This window comes from Diceros bicornis, chromosome 15, assembly GCF_020826845.1.
Source record: "Diceros bicornis minor isolate mBicDic1 chromosome 15, mDicBic1.mat.cur, whole genome shotgun sequence".
Lineage (NCBI taxonomy): Eukaryota > Metazoa > Chordata > Mammalia > Perissodactyla > Rhinocerotidae > Diceros > Diceros bicornis.
The window spans coordinates 49,902,874-49,928,730 of NC_080754.1; the positions used below are offsets into that span (position 1 = coordinate 49,902,874).

General features: G+C 38.1%; 1 protein-coding gene across 5 annotated transcripts in view; it reads right to left on the minus strand.

Annotated features, from left to right (window-relative positions):
- Window positions 1-25,857, minus strand: part of FNDC3B (fibronectin type III domain containing 3B) — a 333,064-nt gene that overhangs the window by 134,980 nt on the left and 172,227 nt on the right. For all 5 annotated transcript variants that reach the window (XM_058556347.1, XM_058556346.1, XM_058556344.1 and 2 more), the window contains 3 exons: window positions 23,363-23,439; window positions 6,617-6,860; window positions 2,968-3,258 (listed from right to left, as the gene is read on the minus strand). In XM_058556347.1, the coding sequence (XP_058412330.1) occupies window positions 2,968-3,258; window positions 6,617-6,860; window positions 23,363-23,439 (612 nt within the window). The remainder of the gene's footprint in view (window positions 1-2,967; window positions 3,259-6,616; window positions 6,861-23,362; window positions 23,440-25,857) is intronic.

Below are 25,857 nucleotides of genomic sequence, written 5' to 3' on the forward strand. Positions count from 1 at the left end.
TCTGTATTTTTTTAAGTTCCACCAATGTTTCTGAAGTACAGTCAACTGAAAGAACCAGGATGCAAGAGACTAATTAATTTATCCCTGTCTTCTTAATATATTTATTTGTTGAGATTAACATGAATTGTTTGCTTCTTTTACGTGTACTTAGTTGTATCACAGGACCAGGTACAAATTTAAAGTTTGCCTTTTTCTTTTTTTTTAACAATTGTCTTTTGTAAGTGGTAAAAAGGTAAGTTACTCAAGTCGATTCCCTCAAAAGCCAGGGAATTAAATCTGAGGTAAAAAGGTTAGCCTCCTTTGGAAATGCGGACATCTTAGCCTAAGTAGAATGTAGGAAAATACTGCAAGCCGCACGTCATGGTGAAGTATACATCCTATTCTTGTACAAACCCCATGTGAATGCAAACAGGTCAACCACACTCGTACTAACTACAGCTTAATACTAATCAGATGGCGTTGTAAACTTAAAAATTATTTAAGAGACTTGTTTCCTGGGTACAGATGTCATCTGCAGTAAATTCAAGCAAAAAGATACCCTGGAAGACTGTTTCCATTTACGAGACAGCAGAAAGACGACTTTGGGGATCCTTTTAGCCAGCAACCACATCCTGAGGCCGACAGGACTGAGACGTTATGAAGAACATAATAGACTCCATGAACAAGAGGTGCTTTTGTTCACCTACTCCACCTGATTCATGTTTCCCTCTTTGCTCTGACAACCAGGAGGCTCAAAGCCAAATATATGGCCTACATCAAGTAACTCTATAGGATTCTTTTATGTACAACCTTACTCATGTCTTCATGTTTTTTGTCCTAAATTTCCTCAGATATCTATTTTTCAATAGACTTTGTTTTTTAGAGCAGTTTTACGTTCACAGCAAAATTGAGGGGGAGGTACAGAGAATGCCTATATATATACCCTGCCCCCACATACACAGCCTGCCCCACCTATCAAAATCCCACAGCAGAGTGGTAGTACATTTGTCACAACTGATGAACCTACACTGACACATCACCATCACCCAAAGTCCATAGTTCACCTTAGAGTACACGTACCTCCTGGTGTGGTACATTCCGTGGGTTTTGACAAACATATAATGACATGTATCCACCATTAGAGTATCACACAGAGTAGTTTCACTACCTTAGAAGTCCTCGGTGCTCCATCTATTCATCCCTCTCTTCCCCCAAAACCCTGACAACCACGGATTTTTCACTGTCTCCATAGTTTGCCTTTTCCTATCACACAGTTGGAATCATACAGAATGTACCCTTTTCAGATTGACTCGTTTCACTTACTAATATGCATCTAAGCTTCCTCCATGTCTTTTCATAGCTTGATAGCTCATTTCTTTTTAGTGCTGAGCAATAGTCCATTGTCTGGATGTACCATAATTTATTTATCCATTCACTTACCAGGGGACACCTTCGGACATCTCGGTTGCTTCCAAGTTTTGGCAATTATAAATAAAGCTGCTATAAACTTTCATGTGCAGGTTTTTGTCAGGACATAAGTTTTCGATTCATTTGAGTAAATGGCTATTTAAGCTGAAGACAGTTTATACATTCTTTTTCTCTTTTCTACGGACTAAAATTCTCCTCAGGAAAACCTATTTCTAATTTTTTTGTGTGAATTCTCTTATATACCTATGGTTAAAAATTATAATATTACTAGTAATCTAACTTCAACCTTAGAAATTGTAGTGCCATTTGACTAAAAATTATTTTTTATGGCAGACATGGCACTTTGCCTTAGGAGCTGTTTAAAGGCCTCCTGATCCTTGGGTCTCTTTCATATACTTGTTCATGTTTTGTTTAATAACCATAAGAATAATGTATGATAACTACATAAAACTTGGACAATATAGAAAAAAATAAAGAACAAAATTAAAATAACCTATAATACATTTCACTCAGAAATTACTTTTCCCTGCATCTTACTATTCCTCTTTTTCATGCCACAATTCACCCATAAATAATACAGGGGGAAATGTTGATGCCAACGTCTGGTTTTACCTAACTTTCCTCAGCCCTAACAAAGGCCAGTCTTCCCTACACAATCAAACACACACAACCTATTCACAAACACATTGTCACATACCCGTCCCTATTTCTACCTGGATGAGGTCCAATAAGGAATGAGTATATTTACTGAGTGTTATAATCAGTTCTATCTTGTCTTTTACAGTTGTTCATGTCTTTGTTTAATTATATCTGTAAATTCACCTAGCTTATCAAAATGTTACCCTCTTTTGGTTCACTTAAGTCAGTCTTCTATATATGCATATATAAAAAGCCTCTGTTTTTAACTCTTGTGGCATCAAAACATGTTGGCTTTATGTCTTACCTAAAAACTTCATTTAAAACACATACACCTTCTTCCCCAAATTAACTGACCTACAGCTACACGATTAATCTACAAAAGAACACATGCCCTTTCGAGCAGATGTCTCTCTAGCTATATGTGGCAACTCTAATTCTTCTGTCTCATTCTTGGTCTATGAATACCTCATTCAGGATGTCGAAGGTGGCAGTAAACAATAACTGATGCCTAAAACTAAACAAATATATTCCTGTTATGCAACGATAAATTTCACGACAGCATGGAAGGAATTATGTCTGGGTTTATGAGCTATAATTATTTTGAGATTTAAACTAACTTAGAGTGAAACAACAGAAGTAGGCTAATGTGAAAACACTTTCAAGTACTTGTTGCTGGGATTAAGTAGAACGGTACATGACACACGTGACCAAAAAATCATGTATCTGCCATAACGAATTAAGAAAAAAGAGATGATGCAATATTCTGTCCTTACTAAGAGAAAGATCAGAGAAGGTCTACCCAATTATTCCTAGGAGAAAGATCAACCACCATGAAATAATGTTCTTATGTGAAAGATGTTTCTTTTAGGATGTCCCTGTCCCTGTAATTCACTCTCTACAGCAAACATCTTTGCACATTACCTTGCAAGTCTGAATCATTCGACTTTGGACTGCTTCTTGCTCGCCGCTCTGTTTTCTTAATTCCCGGACCACCACCACTGCCACCTCCGCCGCCTCCACTGCCTCCACCACTGTGGCCCTTCCCATAGCCATTGTACACGGTTGTGCAGCTGCTTTTGTAGATAGAAGAAGGAGGGCTGTTGAGGCGATTCTGGCGGTCAATCTGGCGGTCTTTCAGTTTTTTGTGTGGAGGCTTGCTGTACTGGTCTTCTCGGGTAATGTAGCTTGACATTCCATAGAGTGGTATAATTTCTACAATGGACGATTGTGACAAATGCAAGCTCAGTGTACATTTTCAATAATAAAATTATCAAATGGTCAAATGACCTGACTCCCAAAGAAGATGTGTAAAATATTACTAAATATAGTATGAAAACTATTTTTAAGAAAATGAGGGCCAGCCCCAGTGGTCTAGTGGTCAAGTTTAGTGCATTCCACTTGGTGGTCCGGGTTCGGTTCCCGGGAGCAGGTCTACACCACTCATCTGGCCATGCTGTGGCAGCAGCTCACATACAAAATAGAGGAAGACAGGCAACAGATGTTAGCTCAGGGCAAATCTTCCTCAGCAAGAAAACAAAAAAAACAAAGAAAGAAAATGATATACATATTATGCATGTTTAAAATATTCCCATTCGTTTCTAACCAAGCAAGGAATAATTAATCATTTGAAAACCATACTGTGTGTTCAGGAATGTTCCAGAAATTATGGAGAATACTGAAGAAGACAAAGTTATGGTCCACATAGAGTCCATATTCTAGCTGAATTTATAACTAAGTTTGATGTTGCGTTTCAAAGTGTTTTTAATAGTTGCAATATACAAAGAAATTAGAACAAATAAATTACTCCCTTAATGTGTCCTTAGAATAAAGATACTTAAAAGTATACTTATCCTTGTAGACAGAATAGCTTTTCTGTTGGAAAGTCTATAGCAACCAGAATACAAGGAGTTATTCGTGGCAAATAAGAGAGGTAATATTTGAACAAAACTTACCAAAACGATGACATGAGAAATTTCCACTAAAAATAATCAAAGCTCACAGAATCAAGGGAAATGTTCAAGGAGAAATTTTAGGGGTAAATATAAGCCATCTCCACAGCTTGGTGCCAAATATAATAAGCTGTGGTCTTAAACTTCTATTTTGGAGTAATCAGGAGACAAGACACACTGACTAGTAGAATGTTACGTGGCTTCACTATGCATATTTCTAAGTGGCTCAAAGAAAATGGGAGCCTGCAAAATAATCTCATGATCTGAGGGAAAACATTTATTTTAAATTTATATTTTTAAGTCAATTAAAAATTAGATTTAAGCCGCAATAAAACTAATAATATGTAACAGGGATTGGGTCCTTACATGTTTAGAAGAAAAAAGGGCCCCACATGCATAGAGTGACCATATAAATTACCATCCAAACGTGAATATGTCTGAGAGTGAAAAGGGAGCACTCCTCATCATTTCTCTAAACAAGAGACCTAAACCAGAACTGTCCTAGCCACACCAGGGATGCACGTAACTTCACAACTACTGTTTCAATTATTCAATGGTGAAGTTCCACTTTTCATTTTCTTTCTGTTCACACAGCTTAAGGATGATCTTTAAAAAGCAAATCTACACAAGATAAGCAATTTGCACTAGAGGATGTGAAAAAATAAATGTGACCCTCTTCAAAGAGCATATGCCCAAATAAATTATATACAAATATACAAAAAGAATGGCAAAGGTTTTAAATATCACAATGCATTACACTTGAGATTTAAAATATTTACCATGGGCACTAATATAATAATCTTTTAAAACATGTTGAGAACTTTTTAAATTCTTATGATTTGGGGAACTGAAGGTTTAAATTGCTTTTAGATGTGCACAATGAGAACTAAGGTAAGAGAATACATAAATGGCTTTCTATTCATAAAGCAAAAGGATTTTGTTTTACTGCTTTAATTTGAAATCAATGAAGGAACTTTTATTTGTACACTATTGCTCTGTTATTTTAATAAAATTAAACCAAAATACACTATAAATTGAAGACACTAATTTTTTTCATAATTCTAATGATGATTTAAATCATACTGTTGTCTAAAATTGCAAAGGACACTATTTACAAAACAGTAACTATGTGGCATCCTCTAACAGACAGCTAAAATAGGCAGGTCAGACACTCTTTACCAAGCAATGAGTCAATAGCCAGGGCTTTTCATTTTCACAATGTCATTAAGCTCAGACTCAACCAGAAAACTATGACAAACCCTCAAATATTTAATGCATATTGTGTCAAAGCACTGAATATTTTTTTTAAATTACAATTAATTAACTGAACTTTTCCAGTTTTTATCCAAATGTTTTCATGGAAATGTCCACTATCCGATGTTTCGGAGTGTTAGGTTGCTAGGCAAGAAGACTATATTAATAAGAAGTTACTGATGCCTCTGTGAAATCAAAGTACTAATTTCATCTTTTGCTATCATCTCTCCATATGGTATTATAATAGCACCTGATTCTTTTGATTCTTTTTCTAAATTTCTTTATAACTACTAAAAAAAAAATAACCAATCAAATTGTATCCCTAAGTTACAACAGGATATTTCACTTAAAATATTCATCTCAAATTTTTCTTTTGTTAATAAGAAAAAATTACAATGTGAGATGAACACAAAGGGGGAAAATATACATACATACATATATATATATAACTGACAAGAGAAAGTGAGGTGATACCTTGCTCCAAAACTCTATGGTGTAACAGGCATTTCTCATACAAGTTACCTGAACCAAGATCATAAAACGTTTAAAGCAATAAAATGCTTCAATTCATAGTGAGACTCCAAAGAAAATCACTTTGCAAAATCCTAGAGGCTACAGTCTAATTTTTACCCTCACTTATCTAGTTTCTTAGTATCCATTTTGATAGAGAAGAGCGTTAGACTAAACCAACACCAAGGCCAAAACTAAAAAGACATCGTGTCGGTATCTCTGAGACTCTGTTTCATTTCAAGGTAAGTATTTATCTAACAACCAGGGAAACTGTGACTGCACTAACGGCTATTCTTAAACTAAAAACAGGGCTCAGGAGGACCATGTCAACAACAAGCAGATTCTGAATTCCGTCAAGATTGCAACACAGAGCATCCAGGAAGCCCAAAAGTTACTGAGACCTCACAGTCTTCTATCATTGGAAATGGGGCACAAAAGACTTTAATTTCCCTTCTACTGCTAGACCACATGGATGTCTAAGAAATCACATGCTGCACTTCTGCCTCACGCCACTCTCACGTAAAAATATGTTAATAGGACCCGGGAAGGCATGATAGATCACCGCCCCTTTACTAAAAGAAGAGGAGGAAATCCCACTCCCTGCTCCTTGTAGGGTGAGCTAAGGGGCAGAATTTGGGAAAATATAAATAATGAAAGAAATGCAACTCACAAAGCGAATTTTGCAAGACACAATTCAGGATGAAGAAAGCTAGGAATCTCTCACGAGCTTCATACAGCAGATAGATCCTCTTCTACCACGCTCATTACAGAGGAAAAAAGGGCTCTCTGGCTATCTTAAGCTACACAAGCGCTGTAACCAGTTTCAACAGCTCCAGATGCCAGCGATATCTACTCACCTTGCTCACTGTATATTGTAGGGGGAAGATGATGCTGAGGAAAAAACTGCGGTGGCATGTCTCCAGGTCCGGTAACAGGTGGGTAGTAAGCCGTGTGAGAGTTATGAATAAAATGCGGGTGGTGAGTCAGGTAAGGGGGTAGGTGATGGGTTGGAGACATGGCCGAGGGGTAGCTTGGGGGATAACACTCAGGAGACTGGGGTGTGACCACCACCCGGCGGACTCCAGTATTGTCTTCAATCACCTAAAGAAAGTAGAAAAGAGAAAGAGTGTAGTATGTATTATTAGCAAATATATACAGTATTTAATTACTTCCCCCTGAATTTTCATTTTCTCTCCTCCATAGGGAAAAAAAAAAATAGTGTATGTTGAATTCTGGTTCTCTAATTCAACCAGTTAAATGAATTTTAAAAGTAATAATATTTAACCACTAAAATTTATGAGAATAAACTTTTCATCAACCACCTGATTCTGATTACACAAAACTTTTTGGAGAGATGAACAGCTTGATAATAAATCTCATTTGTCTCGTAAAATTTTCACAGATGAAATCTTCTTCCAAGAAGACTTGGAAGAAGACTTTTGAGAACTTCATCCAAGAAGACTTGGAAGAAAACTTCTGAAGACTTCATCCAAGACAAATGAATTTAATGCGTGCTTAAGTTGACTTTAGGAATGACTTTGAATATAACTATCAGTTCAGTGGTTTTCCAGAAAGAAAAGACTTTCTGGGCCACATAAGTGTGCTCTACAGCACTGAGTTTGCAGATCTGCCTGATAACACTCAGCCCCATTCCTGTGTTAGCATGCACGGTTCCATCATCATAGCTCTAGGAAACAAAGGGAACATTAAGTTCAGAAGCCATAAGAGTACCAAAAGGTCATTTAATCTGGGATGAAGGATGTGGATGAAATGAGGGGATTCCAACCAGTGAAAAACTTGAGCAACCCCAAACCAAGATGGACACCTTTGCTCTCAAGATATTCAGATGATCTAATGAGTATTGTGAAGGGAGACACTATGATGAAGGACTTGTTATGAGCAGAGTGAGCCAGTCAACATTCTATCCATACTTTCTTCAAATGTTTTTTTGTGTGTGAGGAAGATCAGCCCCGAGCTAACATCCGTTGCCAATCCTCCTCTTTTTGCCAGGAAGATTGGCCCTGGGCTAACATCCATGTCCATCTTCCTCTACTTTATATGGGACGCCGCCAAAGCATGGTTGCCGCAGTGGAGCACACGAAACTAACCACTACACCACCGGGCCAGCCTCTTCAAATGTTTTTTTAATTCACCCAAGGAAAGTAACATACGGCAGTACAATGCCAGTTTATTGCCTCTGTGGCCAACTTCATGCTACCCGCTCTAAGAGCAAACAATTTTATTGAGACACAAGATAATAACTAATACAACAGATAACCATAAACAAAAGGTAAAGCAGTGGGGTATACAGAACAAGAGCATGGAATGGCAGAATCCGGAAGGCTTCAGGGACCTCAAAGAATTAGTAGGGCTGGGACAGTTGAGAGAATGGCCCCAGGGTTAGGGTCCTGCAAGGAAGGGGACAATGACGGCGTAAGAGTAAACTTGGAAGCCAGGACCAGGTTGCCCAAGAGACCAGCTGGTCTAATCAAGTATTTAAGACAATCAGGTGCACACACCGGTAGAAAGTTTTGTGTTTTTTTTTTTTAAAAAAAAAAAAACACTGGAAATTAAACTTGCATATTGAAATAGACTTCTCATTATACCTCAGGAGGCTGATTATAGGCCAAAATAAAATGACTTAATCACGTCTAAAACATTCTAATAAAAAAATTACACTAAACTTCATTTTTAAAAATACTGTTCAAAACAAAATGGAAAGTTTATCAATGTTAATCTGTACTTTAGTGTACAAGATAGGTTTAGTATGAATTAATAGCCGTTAATCTTTACGTTAAGAAAAGAAAAATCTTTATGTTTATTAATGAACCTATTAACATAATAGTTTCAGAATTAACTACTATGTTAACAGTTCACTCATAAAGCTACATTAACTCCATAAAATTAAGATTCTGAGTCATACTCCCTCCTAAAGCTTACGATGCAGCTTTTTATGTATTCATTAATAAATTTAACCTCTTCTTGGCCTTGGCAAGCTAATCACATTAACCTCATTTATGAATGCATGGCTGCTAATTTACAGGTGTATGTGAAACGGTGCTTAAACCATGACATTGGAAATTCTAATGCATGTACTAATAATTATCATCAAAGCATCTTCTATTTTGTCTAAAATGCAGAGCATGAATATGATGTTTGGTAGCACACTTGTACAATTTTAGTATAAGTATGGATTTTTCTTACCATCTGATACAAACATGCATTAATCTACAGTGTCTTATTTCTCCCCATCTTGCCACTGACTATTAAGAAAAAAGAAAGAGGGAGAAAGTGTCCCTCTTTCATGGAACTTTCATTCAATCCTGTGCTAGGCACTGGAAGGTCCACAGAGGGAAAGTATTTGTTTTCTAGAAATTTATAAACCTTTGTTATTTCAGTCATAAAACTTCCAATGGGGTGTCAGCCTGGTGGCGTACTGGTTAAGTTCACACGTTCCACTTCGGTCGCCTGGGGTTCGCTGGTCCCGGGTCCTGGGTGTGGACCTTATCACCACTCATTAAGCCATGGTGAGACAGCATCCCACACAGAAGAACTAGAAGGAACTACAACTAGGATATACAACTACATACTGGGGACTTGGGGAGAAAAAGAAAAAAGAGGACAATTGGCAACAGATATTAGCTCAGGGCCAATCTTCCTTAAAAAAAAAAAAAAAAACCAACTACTTCCAATGCTCAACCAGCCACACAGACTTGACCATGCAGCAAAACAGAAACAAGGCTCTCACTAAATATGAAGAACAACTGTGGGCTTGTAAATAGGGGTAGTTATAATGAAAATAATTTATTTTGATTTTATCATTTAATTTCTGACTTAAAAGTGCTTTGGAAAAAATGTTGGGCAAAAAGCCCAAACAAAGAGAAGAATTCTAGTCAAGGAAATCAAAAGAAACAAAAACAAAAGAGATACAGAGCTGAAACATTATCTTTTTACTACTATATTTTGTAGGAATAAGTATTTCCATTTATTAATTAAAAAAATTAATAAATCCGAAGTATAAATTAGCCTTTACAAAAAAATTGGTTTCCAGTTAGAAAACTAAGTAGCTTTTCGAAACTACAAATTGCCTGCATATATGATAATTGTTTGATACTCCTACTTTTAATTACCTTAAATTTTTCTGTGATATTTGTGAAAGTCTATTTACATGTACATTTGTAATGGGACACTTTCAGAAACCTGCTCTCACCAATTGACAATTATCTTGTCATTAAAAATATTTTAAGAAATAAAGTATTAATTCTGAAATAATCAGAACTAAAAATCAAAAATATGTGCTGAGTATTTTATCTTTCTTCCATAATAGAAATTGCAGCATATTTAATTATCAAATTCAGTTTTGATCTATGTCTAAAGAAATTATGCCTATGTTCCCCCAAAGAATAAGAAAGTCTGAGGAGCGGGGCCGGGCCAGTGGCGCAAGTGGTTAACTGGGCGCGCTCCGCTAAGGCGGCCCGGGATTCGCCGGTTCGGATTCCCGGTGCACACCAACGCACCGCTTGTCTAGGCCATGCTGTGGCGGCGTCCCATATAAAGTAGAGGATGATGGGCACGGATGTTAGCCCAGGGCCAGTCTTCCTCACAAAAAAAAAAAAAAAGAAGAAGAAAGTCTGAAGAGCAATAATAATGCACAAAATAACAAGTAACTCAGGAAATGGTGGCAACAACATTCTTTGCTTATGGTTCATAAAGAAATATATTACTGTAGCAGAATTTAGACGTTAGAAAGAGTTCACTCCAAAAACCCTGAAGCAATAAAATGTGCCTTCAGTCTTCACAAATGACCATGGAAAAGACAGATTCACTTCCTTTTGGAATGAATGAAATTGTGACAATGTCCAGAGACAGACAAATCACCTATATTCAGCTCAACAATTATTTCCTGACATATACCATGAGCTGAGCAGTCGCTATTCAAAGGTGAGGAAAAAACAGTTGCTAAGCAGTAAGATTTACCTACATAGCCTAAGAAAAATATAAAGAGAAAAATTAGACTAAGTCTTAGTAAGTGCCGTTCAAAAATCAGAACAAAGTATTGTTTTTTCAGAAATCAGAACGAAGTATTCTTCATCTAGATTTTTTTCCAGCTCTGTGACTCAACAGAATGGTCACTCACATATCTTCTCCAGAGAAGCACAGACCCTTGGAAAAGATCACTGTGCTAGGTTCTCAGGTTACCACCTGTTAGGGGCTGAAATGTACGTCCAACCCCTCCTTCATTATTGAAGTCCTAACCCCCGGTACAGTACCTCAGCATGTGACTCTATTTGAAGACAGGGCCTTTAAAGAAGTAATTATGGTAAAATGAGGTCATCTGGGTGGGCCCTAATCCAATATGACTGATATCCTTATAAGAAGAGGAAATTAGCACACAGACATGCGGAGGAAAGACCATGTAAAGACACCAAAGGAAGACCGCCACCTACAAACCAAGGAGAGAGGCCTTAGAAGAAACCAAACTTGTAGCCTCTAGAATTGTGAGGAAATAATTTCTGTTGTTGAAGCCACCCAGTCTGTGGTACTTTGTGATGGTAGCCCCAAAAACTAATGCACTGCCTATGAGAGCCTCTCACGTTTCCTCTGTCTTAAGTTCTACCAGCCTTGACTGCTTAAAGAAAACCCTCTTGGAAAAAGTAACGCAGAGGCCAGCCTGGTGGTATAGCGGTTAAGTTCGCACACTCTGCTTCGGCAGCCCAGGGTTCTCGGGTTTGGATCCTGGCGGCGGACCTACACACAGCTTGTCAAGCCACGCTGTGGCGGCATCCCACATACAAAATAGGGGAAGACTGGCACAGATGTTAGCTCAGGGACAATCTTCCTCATCACAAAAAACAGTAATGCACTTATCCTTCAAGGAGAAACACCCAGCCACCTTCCTCAAGGTAAGAAAGAAAGTCAGCCTGACAGCAAATAGCAGCTAGTTTGATTCTTTATCACGTCCTTTTATCCTGCTCCATAAGTATTTACTGAGAAACTTCTGTGTGTCTGGTATTCTTGCTATCCTGTGGCCTAGACACAAGGATGAGAGGCTTAGAGAACAAGGCACAAAAGGTTACACAGGGAAAATGTTTGTCTTACTTGCAGGAGTGTTTTTAGAAGTATGACCAAGAGAACCATTAAAACAAAATAAAATAGCCTGGAGGCAACAGCAAGAGGGAGGCTAAAGGAGCAGCACGGGGAGGGAGATGAGACAGAAACTCACAGCCAGAGCCTGTGCTCTGCCAGCTGCTTGACATGGGTTATCTCATCTAACTTCCTTAACCGCTGGAGAATTAGATATCAGCATCCGTGTTGTACTGGAGGAAACCAAAGCATCACATGATTAAAATGTAAGACCAGTTCAGTTGCAGAACCAGATTTTCCTTCTGGTCTGTACTCCAAAGTTTTCATTATGTGAAAGAAGAGAGTTATACGTAAGTTAGCTATGCTGAGAAATAAACATGCAAATAATGAACTGTAAGAAATAGGATAGCTGGCTTATTAAGAGATGTGAAAGGATTCAAGACACAACCAATATTTATTGAATACCCGCTGCTCTGTTTTAATACCCTTTACCTGAAATAAAGCAACACATGTTAAGGTCCTGAAACAGCAACTGATACACAATAGAAAAATCTTACCTAGCAATTACTACTATCAATATTCCCACCTCCTTAAATCCTCTCAACAATCCTATGAGGCATATACAGTCATCCCCATTTTAGAGACAAGAGGAATGAAGCTCAAGGAATTTAAGCTAACTAGCCCAAGAGAGCTATCTGGGGAGGGAGGGACAATTATGAGTCCAAGACCTAAAAGAGTCTCTTAAAAACACTTACACTTTAAGCGTCTTTTCTCAGAGCTAACAGAGAAGGAAAGTAGTTCCCCCTACTGAACTGAAATGCTCCACAGGAATTTTAATAAACTCCTGAGTTCCTAAAACTCTCTCCTTCTACTTCTTCTAGGTTGCAAGCGACAAGAATGAAAGGAAGAGTTTAAATGATAGCAAGCAAAAGAAAAATTTTAAAAGGCTGCCCCAGATGGCCCAGGATGATCCAGGAAGTGGGCAGGGCAGACTGCACGTGGACACACATGAACCAGCGTGCATGCAGACAGTGTGCGAGGTCTGGCGGCCAGCCTGCTGTGGTGGCAAGAGCACCAAGTGAGCTGCCTGCTCACAGAGAACTGGGACCAAATGAGTTCGTCAAAGTCAGGCTTAAGTTCAATTCCTAACTGCTGCCAACATACCTGAAGGGGGCTCCCAGGCCATTCCAGGAAGGGAAGAAGTCTCAGCTAACGCTGAGCACGCAAGCAGTGATCAAGGAGAAGAAAAGGCCGGGCAATACAGAACAGCTGCATGGACGGAGGGACGGGCAAGCCAACAGTCCAAGCTTCTCCCAGCCAGACTGGAGCTCAGCCCTCACCAGCAACCCTGTCCCAAGCGCGGATTACAGATCGGTCTCACCACCCAACTGCAAGGCCCTCGAGGGCACCTGGGCACACAGGAGGCTTTCAATAAATGTTGGCTAAATGAACTAAGGAGTGAAAAAGCAAGCAAAAAAACAGAATAGTTTATCTGCTTAGATTTGATGTCTACAGGAGTTATTAACACATTCACTGTCAAATGTTCCCCCCATAACTCAGCATCTGACATGCTACTCTAAAATGTCAGATAATCTAAACCCAGTTAATTCTCGATCTGTCATTCCCGACCCTCTTATTTTAAATAAGTGTGATTTTACCACAAGACAGACACAGAAAAATGATACACTTCCAATGGAAGTTCTACTTCAATCCCCAATGCAGCTGAGCGGTTTTATTCACCACCAACCAGGAATACAAAGCATTGGCTCTCACCTCTCCTTTCTGCACTGACTCCTCACTCTGCGTCTTCTAATACAGCGAACAATATAAGAGGAAAAGCAAGTTGTTTTTTTGAAACATAAGGACTGTACTTTCCCTCCTCCATCCCCTTTTTGCTACTACAGATGAAACTCCCACCACCGTCACCCACGTACCATTAGAAGAAAGTGAAAACTGGAATAAAGGAATATTCAAAGAGCAACCGAAGAGTTCCAGGAGCAAGTGGTCATCTATTTCACAGATGAAGCTGAGTTATTTGACTTAAAACCGGGGGCAGAATTGAATGCATTTCCTAAATCTCCTGACTGACTTTTCTGTCTTTTCAGATTTAATGATTACAACTGTAGTTGAAAACATCAAACATTACTTCTCAATCTCATTTCTCTTCATATCTGTAATGGTTAACACCGATGAAATCGTATTTGCTCTTTCCATTGTTTCATTATCATTAATGCCCTGAGACAATAAACCCTCTAGGTTTAGAATCAGCTCCTTTTGCCATACAGCATGGTTATTTTTGTAGCCAAATGGAAAAATAAATTATTGGTGATGTTTCTAGGTTTCTAAGAGTCCTTTATATAATATCAAAGGATTACCCTGCAGAGTAGTTACAGCTTGATAATAGATATCCTCTCCTGAATCAAGAAAAGAAAAACCAGTTCCTGCCAATGGTTAAGTAAACCACCAATTTCATCTGCTTTATAGGTAACCAAACCTAAGGTTTTACGTAATAAGGTGATTCATGAATGAACAAAAGTTCCCCAACCATTTTACCTACACACTCCTTTATATCTAGAAATCTTAAATTTTCCATTGGTGCTTGATTTTTAACCCACATGCCAACTCCAGGTAATGGCTAAGGTACAGACTGGGGGGATGGTTAGATCCAGATAACAAATCTGAGGTTGCCATATAGGGGACAACGAGCTGAAGGTACTGATACAGTACTTGTCGTCAGCACTTCTGGGCATGAGTCTCAGAGACACGATTGTTCCAAGGGTGACCAGGATAAGGAGATACCCTCATAAATGGCAATCCCGCTCTGGTGGCTTTATATTTGCCCACACTTTTATACCCAGGGAAACAAGCCAAGATACTCACACTTTCGTGATGCTACAGCTGAGGGGACGTTGGCAGTAATTTATTAAGACCTTCCAAATTAAGAAGGAAGCTCAGAAAGGTTGGAGACACACCTTATGAACTGCAGAACCGAGGCTGGGTCCTCAGTTGGCTCCGGCTCCGTCTTACCACACCTCAGCTGCCCCAACCCAAGGGTCCCAAGGGGACAGAGAGGCCCCTGTTTAGAGAGAGCTACGCTTCTCAAGGCACTGCTGAGAGCCAAGAGGCCTATTTTTCAAGCAGAAATATAGCCCTGGACACTTATGCTAAAGGCAAAACGGCACATTTGATTAATTTGGTTTAACAATTAAACGTGATAACAGCTCCTGTGATTTGTATATCACTTAATAGCTTATAAAGTGCTTGGCACAGAACTTAACTCGCATAATACTTAGAAGATCCTCTAACATAGGCAACATCATAGTCCTAAATTCTAGATCAAAAAACATTAGGAGCAATTAAGTAACTTAAGGCCAGCTAAGTGGGTGACAAGACTCATACCCAAGTACTCTGACTGGAAATGCTGTGCCTTTTCTATCACATTTTATTGTATGTCAACAACCCAAAAACCAAAAAGAACCATATTTGAAGATGAAAAATCAAATGTATTCCTCCCCAATATCTGTGTGGCACACAAGAACACTGCACAAGTGAGAAGAACTACATCCATACAGTTTCGAGTAATAAAATGGACGATTATTTCAGACTAAATGGAAATGTTTTAAGGAACAGAATATTTGCCAGAAGACAGATAGTAAGTAGAGAATTGATGGTTTAATTTGTGCCAAAGTGAGCTGCCTTTAAGATATTAATAAAGCTGTCAACAGTAGGCATCTGCGTGTAGTACCTGTTCTTGTTACTCCAGTACCCTCCACTGATCAGCACAGAAGAGATGGCCAATCACATCTTTTGAGGCCAGCTTCTCAGACACGTTAATGTCTATGGAAACATAGACTGATTGTTCTAGATTTTACCTATGAATTTTATATTTTACATTTAAAAATACTTCACCAGTCTGCTGATGGGTTCCATGGCACAAGAAAGGATGAAGAATCCGTGCTGATGATACTCAGATCATATTTATCACAGAGCAAAGTATGTATGTTATTATATAAGTCCAAGTCTGTAAACCTGATGGGTTTCAAAGAGTGTGTATGAATATAAAATTCACCTAACTTTGGTAAAGTTTTGTAGGCAACAGTTGGGCAAAGGTGTTTTTCTAAGAAAAGTTGTTACATATGACAAATAAGAGTTATTAATTTTAGAAAGACAGACAATAATTGTTCAATAAAATCAAATATAATGTAATATGCATAATTTAATCCTTACTAATGATTCAGAAGTCATTTCTAAATGTGACATTGTCTCAATATTATTATTATGAAAAACAACTATCTTTTTTCTATGGAAGTGAAGAATAGCATTTTTGTCAATAGAATGCTAAATACCAAAGGAGTGTGCCACACTGTTTTGGTAATGATTGCTTAAAAACTTGTACATTCTCACTTGGTCTCCTTTTTAAGGAACAATAGGAACAGTAGAGGAGAATCACCTAATTTTAGATTAGAAAAGAGTCTGAGAGATCTTCAAATACTCCCCCCTTTCCCTTCCTCTCTCCACAAGATAAAAATGACTCCAACCAGCCAGTCAGCCAAATCTTGATAAATGCCTACTATGTGCTGGACATCTTGCAAAGAACTGGAGATCTAGTGATGAACAGCACACTAGGGTCCCCAGCCTCGTGGAGCTTCAATGCTAAAAGGGAGGAAGACTAACAATGATCAAGTAAACAAACAAATGAAACACCCAAATAACTAACTTAAAATATTCTTATTAAAATCACACAGGGAGTTGGAGGCAGAGCCCCACCTGCTCTCACGTTTCCTCCTGCTAATCCTGTGTTCTATTATGCCACAATGCCAGGAGCTCAGAAACAAAGGAAAGAAATCCAAGAGAAAATGCAGAACAGGGAGACAGAGAGAAGGCTCAGAAAGAGGAAACTTGACAGTGCTTTGAGGGGAGGGTATGTCCCCGGTACATCTCTTTAATTTAGCGCTGCCAACCCTGTCTGTAATGGCTCCTCAGACAAAACAAGCCAGATAATGAAAAATAAAGTTGCTGCAAATCTGCTGATAATGGAAACTAAAGCAGAATGGACATAAAGTGCTCTGCTCTTTTCCACAGAAGCCCCCAACCCTCATGCACACACGCTGTTCATTGTGGAACATTTCCTAACTTCCTACAGAAAAATCAATTCCTCCAAAGGACTTAAAGTCTTGAAAGAGATTCCAACTCTTTTATTATTGGCTGCCAAATGAGTCTCCTTCTCAGTCTGTCGGGGCAAAGGGCAATCCCCCATGCTCCTTTCTGCTCATCATTTTCACAGTGCTGAAGGTGAAACACAGCACTGCTTTAATCCCAGGCTGTAATTACCAAAGGGAAGCAGTTGAGGCTAATGTTTATAATAGCTCAGCTGGCTTGGCTGAACAAAATGGGGAAAGGCATTCCCTGGCTTCCACCTAACAGGCCCCATTATTTCTCCACAGGGGCTCTGATTTCTGGCCGACTCTTGAAATAATCCTCATTGGAGAATGACCAACCAAACCAAAATTTAAAAGCATTTTTAAATAGATTTCTTGTCTCTCCCTGGACAAGAGAAATGGAATATACATAATTTCAAGAGGTTTTCTCCATTAACTAATACCCAAAACAATGGAATGAGGAAAAGTGTGTACTTCTGCTATAACCACAAAAACACTTATTTTGACTACTATCTGAAGTCTTCAGGTTACATCAATTAATTTGGAAAAAGAAGAGATGGTTTCCCAAATGATAGAACACTAACTTGGATGTTTCACTTTTTCTTTTTGTATGCTTTTTGAATCTTTGGGTCTACGTGAAGCTTTTCCCTGTAACATTTGAAAAATGTTTCATAAATTGCTATGGAGGCATGGAAAATGAAACTCAAGACATCTGCTTAAGAAATTTTTACACATAAATTATTCAAAAAGTTAATGATGAGGTTAAAAAATTGAGAAAAACCATGGCCAGTGTACAATGAAAGGAAAAATTTGCTTCATACTGTGTGATCTCAACGTGTATTTAGGAAGGCAAACTCTGCCAAACTGTCACTGAAATTGTTCTAACAGTCTTCTTCACTGTAACAGCTACCACTTAGGGAATGCCCACGGCAGACTACACACCTCACATGACATTTCTCTTAATTCTTACCTCTACCACCTCAAGCAGGTATTCGCACACGTGGCGAAAGAATCTGTAAAAGTTACATGGGAAGCAGTCGTGGCGGAATTCGAAGGCAGGCCTCTCCAAGTAACGTCCATGGTCTTCCCAACTGTAGTCCTTGCTCAGTTTTCCCATGGTTTCAACCCTAATCCCACTAACAAATGTTTTTATATAATGGAAATGATGGTAATGAGTGTGTTAAGACTGAATTCCCTCTTACCTAAATCCACTTTCTCATAATTGAAAAAAAACACACTAAATTTTCTCTGAACTTGAAACTATCAGGTTGCTTCTTGCTCAAACACCTCCCAGCCTTCCACCAAAAAGTAAAGCACAAAACACACACACATACAATACGTAAGAGCCTACTGTAGCAAAGCCTACTGAGTTGAAATGACAAGATTCCTCTGTCCTCTACCCCAAGTCCACAGCTTCAGTCCTTCTCAACCTAAGAAAACATAGATAGTGCTGTTGACTACACCTCCGAGCAGAACATAGCTGTCTCTTCAACTCCAGATGTTTGCCTTACTATAAGATTCTCTGCTCATTACTGACATTTGTATTTTGTCAATTTGATCAGTAAAGCACTTTCAGCTACTAAATTATGTAATGCATGCTAGAATCAAGAATTTCTCCATTGACTCAGTTTACAGTTATGAAGGTAACATTTCTTAATCATTCACTTGCTTCCCTCTTCAGGTTCCTTACAATAACGGACCATCTCCTAAGTGAGCAGCTGGTGTTTTAGTACTGGAGATGCACAAGTAGGCATGCCACACATCCACACTCTCACTGTCAGAAAGTAATGTACACAAAGCAATACATCCATCGAGGTAGGCTCTGTCACTGACTTTGAGATCACATCATAGCAGGAAACAGGTCAGTAAAATCAGAAATGCCTGGGTTGCAATCCTGATTCTACTCAGGGCCTCCAGCTTCCTCACAGGTAAAGTTAGGATGGTGAAAACTAGAGATGTAAACATAGCCTTTAGGACAGTGCACACCCTACACAGCAGTTATGACCACCATCATCACCGGCACAAAGACAGTCTGGGCCATTTTTCCCAGCTGTCCCATTGTTTGCTGATGAATAATTAGGACCAGTCACTATCTTTTGCTCTCCCTTTATTTTGTAACAGCTTTATTGAGATATAATTTATAAAATCTGTCCTTTCAAAGTGTCTGATTCAGTGGTTTTTAGTATATTCACAGAGTTGAGTGACCATCACCGCTACTTAATTCCACATCTTTTTCATCACTCCAAAAGGAATATCATACTCTTAGCAGTCACTCACTAACACTGTCTCCCCCAGTCCCTGGCAACAACTAATCTATTTTCAGTGTCTATGGATTTGCCTATTTTGGACATTATATATAAATGGAATGATATGGTATATGGCTATTGCATCTGTCTGCTTTCATTTAACATAATATTTTCAAGGTTCATCCACATTTTAGCACGTATATCTGTACATCGTTCCTTCTTATGGCTGAATAATGTTCCATTGTATGGTTATGCCACACCCTGTTTATCTATTCATAAGCTGATGGATATTTGTGTTGTTTCCACTTTGGGGCTATTATGAATAATGCTGCTGTGAACATTCACATACAAGAATTTGTGTGGACATATGTTTTCTTTCCTCTTGGGTATATACCTAGGAGTGGAATAGCTGAGTCATATGGTGACTCTATATTTAACCATTTGAGGAAACGCCAGACTGTTTTTCAAAGCAGCTGTACCATTTTACATCACCACACGCAGTGTTTGAGGGTTCCAATTACTCCATATCCTTGTCAACACTTGTTATTATCTATCTATTTGACTAAAGCCACCCTAGTGTGTGTGAAGTACATTTCATTGTGGTTTTGATTTGTATTTCCCTGATGGTTAATGATGTCCAGCATCTTTTCATATGCTAATTGGCCATGTGTACATCTTCTCTGGAGAAGTGTCTGTTTTGATTCTTTGCCCATTTTTAAATTGGATTGTCTTTTTATTCTTGAGTTGCAGGATTTCTTTATATATTCTAGTTACAAGATGCTTCTGAAATATATGATTTGCATATATTTTCTCACATTCTATGAATTCTCTTTTCATTTTGTTGATGTGTCCTTTGAAAAGTTTTAATTTGGATGAAGTCAAATTTATCTATTTCTTTTTCTTTTGCTGCTTGTGCTTTTGGTGTTACACTGAAGAATCCATTGCCTAATCCAAGGCTACAAAATTTTACTCCTAGAGTTATACAGTTTTAGCTTTTACACTTATGTCTATAACTCATTTTGAGTCAATTTTTGTATATGGTGTGAGGTAGGGGTCCAACTTCACTCTTTTGCATTTGGAAATCCAGTTGTCCCAGCACTATTTGTTGAAGAGACTATTCTTTCCTCCACTAAATTGTCTTGGCACTCCCCCCTCTCTCAAATCCAGAGTATTTCATTCCTTGCAGGTATATATCACTCTGATCTTGCTAGTTTCCCAGCTATCAGGTGATTCGTTACTCTAGTTGAACCTGCAAATCTCTGAAGCAAATCTATGAACCTCTCCTATATTTACTTTATTTCAGCTTGGCCAATCACTTATATTTAAAAACACTTATCAAGTACCTAGTATGCACCAGGTAGTATTCTCGATTCTCAGATATAATCTTAATGAGGTACTAAGGGTTCTTGGGGATGGTTATAAAATGTAGTGTATTTCATGACACAGATGGGAACAAAGTGTCAAAAATGCTGAAGAAACAGAACAATCATTTCTGTGTTGGAGGTTCTGAAAGGGTCACAATGCGAAAGGGCATTTGAATGAGAAGACTGATTGAACTGTCAGACAAAGAGGGGCTCTAGAATATTCCAAGAAGAGGGGAAAAATGGACACAAAAGTATGTAGTTGAGAAAAGGCCAAGAGACAGAAGTTTAAGGAGGCAGCAATGTGGGTCAACAGGTAAAGGTGACCCTCGAAAGGAGAGCAAGGTTGAGTATTAAGGATCCATACACTACACTAGAGAACTTAAACTTGACTTCTATGCAATGTACACCCAACTCTAGATGTGAACAAGGAAATCACACATATTTGAGGAAAAGGACTGTGGGGATAAGATGTAGAATTGACTCCCATAGAGACAGAGTAGCATTGGGCATTTCTCACAATATGTCCAGCAGGGAGGGGAAATTTTCTTTCTTTCTTTTTTTTTTTTTTTTTTTTTTGTGATTTTTTCTTTCCACGACTGCAGGACAACAATGTATTTTGCTCCTTAGATCTCTTGGTGCTGACAAGTCTCGTAAGACATTTTATACTTGGTTCCATTCTCCTCATTTCTTTGAAGTATGTATGCTGTCAGCCTTAAAGAAGACATTGTACATGCATCCTATCAGTTTCTCAATTTTCTTCATATTAATAATCTCTATTACTCAGATACTTCACTGTCCAATATCATTAAAGATATAGTGTTACCACTGAAGGTCATTTAACTCTGGGCCCACCCTCTGATCAGGGAGCCCAATATAAATGGAGCTGAACACATGCCTTACAGACTGCTTCTTTCTCTTTTTCAATTCAGAATCCAAAATATTCCATTTTTACTATTCTTCCAATATCTTTCAGCACTTTCTGTGATAATTCTCAGTTGAGAAAGTATCTCACTATGCTTCCATCATCAGTTTTATGAAAGTGAGTTTACAACTCTGCTTTTACTCTTTCTACTTGGATTTTCTATAGAAGTTTCAGAATCAGAAATATACCACGGTCTAAAAGTCTGTTTTTTCTAGGACTCCCAATATATATTTTGCAGTTAGTATAATCACAGCAACACCACTAGCAAGAAAAAGCACACTGCAGCTTCTCTCCACTAGAACGTTCGACTCTTTACTGGTATTCCTTAAATGGACCTTTAGCACAAAAGGAGGTGTTATTTCTGCCATCACAATGGTGAGAACTGTACTCTGTTCAATGGAATGAAACACTTCCTCAAAATAAATGAGGAGACATAATGGAACTCTACATTCCTTGTTTTTTTCTCTTACTTGACTGGTGCCGGGACTGTGATCCATCATCATGTGTCCTGGCTGAAAGGGCCTGATCTGCACCCTTTTCTCCCCCCTGTGATTGTTATTTACAAAAACTTGTGTAAAACAAGTCATTTATTTGCAACAGGGGGAAGACTGGCCAACATTCTGGCTACTCAAAAAAAAAAAAAAGATGTCAAATTGGCTCATGTAAAAGTAGGAATGGAAAAAATGAAATTATAGCGGCTGCACTATAGCTTAGTGAAGAAATGGATAAGTTTCTACATCAGAGAAGGATAAATCTTCTTTGATTCCTGCCTGCACTTCAGTAATTTTCCTACATAGCTGCCAATTTTTTTCACCCTAGCAAAATCATTAAAAACAGAAAATTACAGATTTTGAAACCACTTTAAAAAGCAGACAGAGAAACAGAGAACGAATAGAAAGAAAAAAAAATCTGGAAGGACATAATCTAAAAATTGTTAACACAATGAGTATCTTCTGTGGGTAGTAAAATTATAAATATTTTCTTTTTTATGCTCTTCTGTCTTTTCTGATTTTTTTTCCCCAGGAGTATAGGATGCCTTTATAATCAGAAAAAAAGAACAAAAGGGGCAAGGAGAGAGAAAAACACTGGGTTAGTTAGGTATTTGGAAAGGAAGTTGTGCAGGGAGAAGCAGGAGGCAGTCATATTGCGCAGAGCCCAGGACAAAAGCTCAAGTATATAATGACATCCACGTTCCAGGCACCGTGAACATCTTAACCTTATTCAGGTGTAGGAATATAACTTTATCCTTTAACATTTTTTTTATCCTTCCAACATCCCTCTGAAATTGCTATCACTTTTTAAATTGCTATTGCTATTTTACTTAAGAGAAAATCAAATTTCAGAGAAATATAAGTACAAACAGCCAAGTTCTCACATCATACTCAGTAATTCACCAAGCCCAAGTCATGCCAAGTTATGGACAAATGGGATTCCCATAACAGAGGGCAGGCCCTACTTATGTTAACAATGTCTCCTTTGATATTTTTACTAATAAGTCTCTGAATTTTTCCCCCAGCAAATTGTGGTACAGATGGAAGGAAACGTCTAAGGCAGCAGACTCCATGAAGGAATCAAAATCAAAGGATCAAGTGTGAAACTCACCTTGGCTGAGGGCAGCCTAGTAGCTCTGCTGTTTTTCCCTCCCTCTGACTCTCTGACAAGTCAAATAGCAAGACTCAGGAAAGGACCTGTGGCTCCACAAAAAGGATGACAACTCTAGCATTATCCTAACCAAATTCATCCTAGAATACGTTTCTGAAGCCTCAACGTATATCCTCTCGGAATAATGACAATGCCCATAGTGAGTGAAAAAGTCCAAATGGTTTACCTGTGAGATGTAACCCGGAGGCACATGGATGGGAGGAATGGACCCATTGGGTGACATCATGGGAACTTCAGCAGGTCCTAAAAGAGGCAGGAGTAACATATTAGCAGTTGAAGAAATACACATTATTCCAAATAATCACTGATTATTTTTAAAATATTATCAAAACTGAAAAGAATTAATCACTCGACTATTTTCTCTTCAATAATTGGTACACTGTGCCTTAAACCTGAAATCATGGATAAAAAGGAATTCTTCAGGTATATAAGTCAAAGGAAAACAAAAAAAGCTATGAGTATCTTTATAAATATTTAATAATTCCCAAAGCCTCAAGTTCCATAAACCAAGGCTGCTCAGTTAAGAGTAGTCTAACAAAGTGGAGCAAAACGTTTCTTTTTTTTTTACTTTAAAAGAATGTATTATTAATAAATCCCTAAACAAATAAATTTTTAAATGAGCTGATCTCCTCTAGTTTAAAAAGCTCCTACAGGCTTTGGGTTTATAATTTTCATTTCAATTATTATTTTCAATAATTTACTATTACATGCCATTATTTTGAAATAGAAGAAACCTTTAAAATACTGAACTTGGTATGTCTCTCTTATAAGACAGGGAAAAAACAGATCATATTTAAAATCTAGGCACTATTAGGAATACTCATGCGAAATTTACTTAGATTATTTCCAAGTAAAGCATTCAATTAACAAAAGGTTAGTTTCAAAATATTAAATTCACGAATGTTAATCACACGTCTAAGGCAAACAAGAATGGCAAGGCAACACTCAGTTACCTAAGACATAGATTGAGTTAATATTTAATTACAAAGAAACTGATCGTCATAACATCAAGATCAACTTCTGACACCCTTCCAAAGATCCTATGATTAAATGGTTTCCCTACAAGTGCAAGAACCTCCTCTCACTATTCTTCTGTTTGGTAGCTGGCTCCCCTATGTACCAACCCACCTCCCAACTGTCAACCCCAAGCTGTGTTTCTGGTCTGAGATGCGACTTCCTGGCTCCAAGTGCCTTGTGTTGTTTATTTGCTTTCTCCTAATGTGTATGGTGCTGCCGGCAATGAAAATTGCTCAGCTGTATCAAAAACCAAGGAAAATACAACACTTTTCTTGGCAAAAGAAGACAGACCCTGCCACCCAGTGCTGCATTTACATGTAAGCATAATGCACCTTTCCACGGTACAAAGCAGTGTTGAACTACTTCACAGGAGAGGACCAGTGGAGGGTGTGGAGGGACAAGAACACTGGGGTGCGCATGACAGGTCTGCAAGTATGGGAAAAAAACATAGGAGCAGGGCAGAAAACATGCTAATATATACATGTAACATCCCATATGACTAGAACTCACTGCAACTTCATCAACAATAATATACCAAATCACAAAACTATTTGATAATCTCTAAACACGTACAAAACCACAGTAGCCTCTCACATGCTAACACAGTGATAATCATCTAAAACAGAACATGACAATGGCATAAGAATGGGTAACTGCAAGACCCCATTCTATTTCTGATTTAAACTAATACATCCACCAATCACTGAAGGCACTTTCCAATCCATCTTCCAAATCCATCTTTCTCATCAGCTTCAGCATTTTTGCCAAAGCCATCAAGACATTTAAGTACTCACTAAATATTTTTATTTGAATTAAATCCCTAAAGAAAGAAAAAAATCATAGACAACTATTTCAGCCTTAGCCTGAGCACTATGTGAAAGCCAACGGTCAACATCCTTGGCTCTATAAGCAGGTGTTAAGAGCATGGCCTCTGCCTGGTTTCATTCCCCAGCTCACTATTCACACTGGCTGGGTGACTCTGGACAATGCACTTAGCCTTTCTGAGCCTCAATTCTCGACAGTTATAAATGAGAATAACAATTCCTACTTCACAGAGTTGGGTTTTAGGCTTAAATTCAATAATACATGCAAAAGCACTTAGAGCAGTACATCGCACAATAATCACTCATCAAAATGTTAGCCATCTTCAATTTTTAAAAAAATGTTATTTATTGCTTTTTGTTTGTTATAATTACATTGTAAGTACTGATTTCTTTAATAGTATATGTCCCTGTACCACATAAAATCAACAAGTATACACTTTGTACAACATTGACTTAAGAGGCAAACCTTCCTCATCAGATAAATATCAAATATTTCACCTACCAAATATTTCACAGTGCGGAGTGTGAACAGAAATGCTACTACCTCAATAAAGTATTGCTTTCTAATCACAAAAATGTATACCAGGCAGTCTCTTAACCCCAGGCATAACCCCTAAAACTATTAGTCATTTGTATAAAATGCTTTAAAGGACATAGGACAGGTGATTCACAGCCAGAAGATGTTTTCTTCCTGCCCTTGATTTCAGAAGTAGCCAAATGACTTTAACATGCTTGTTCCCCCTTCCTCTTGTCAGTGTCATCAAAACTCTTTCAAAGGGCATTGTGAAATGCACAGTAACGGCTTCCAAAACTCAACTGT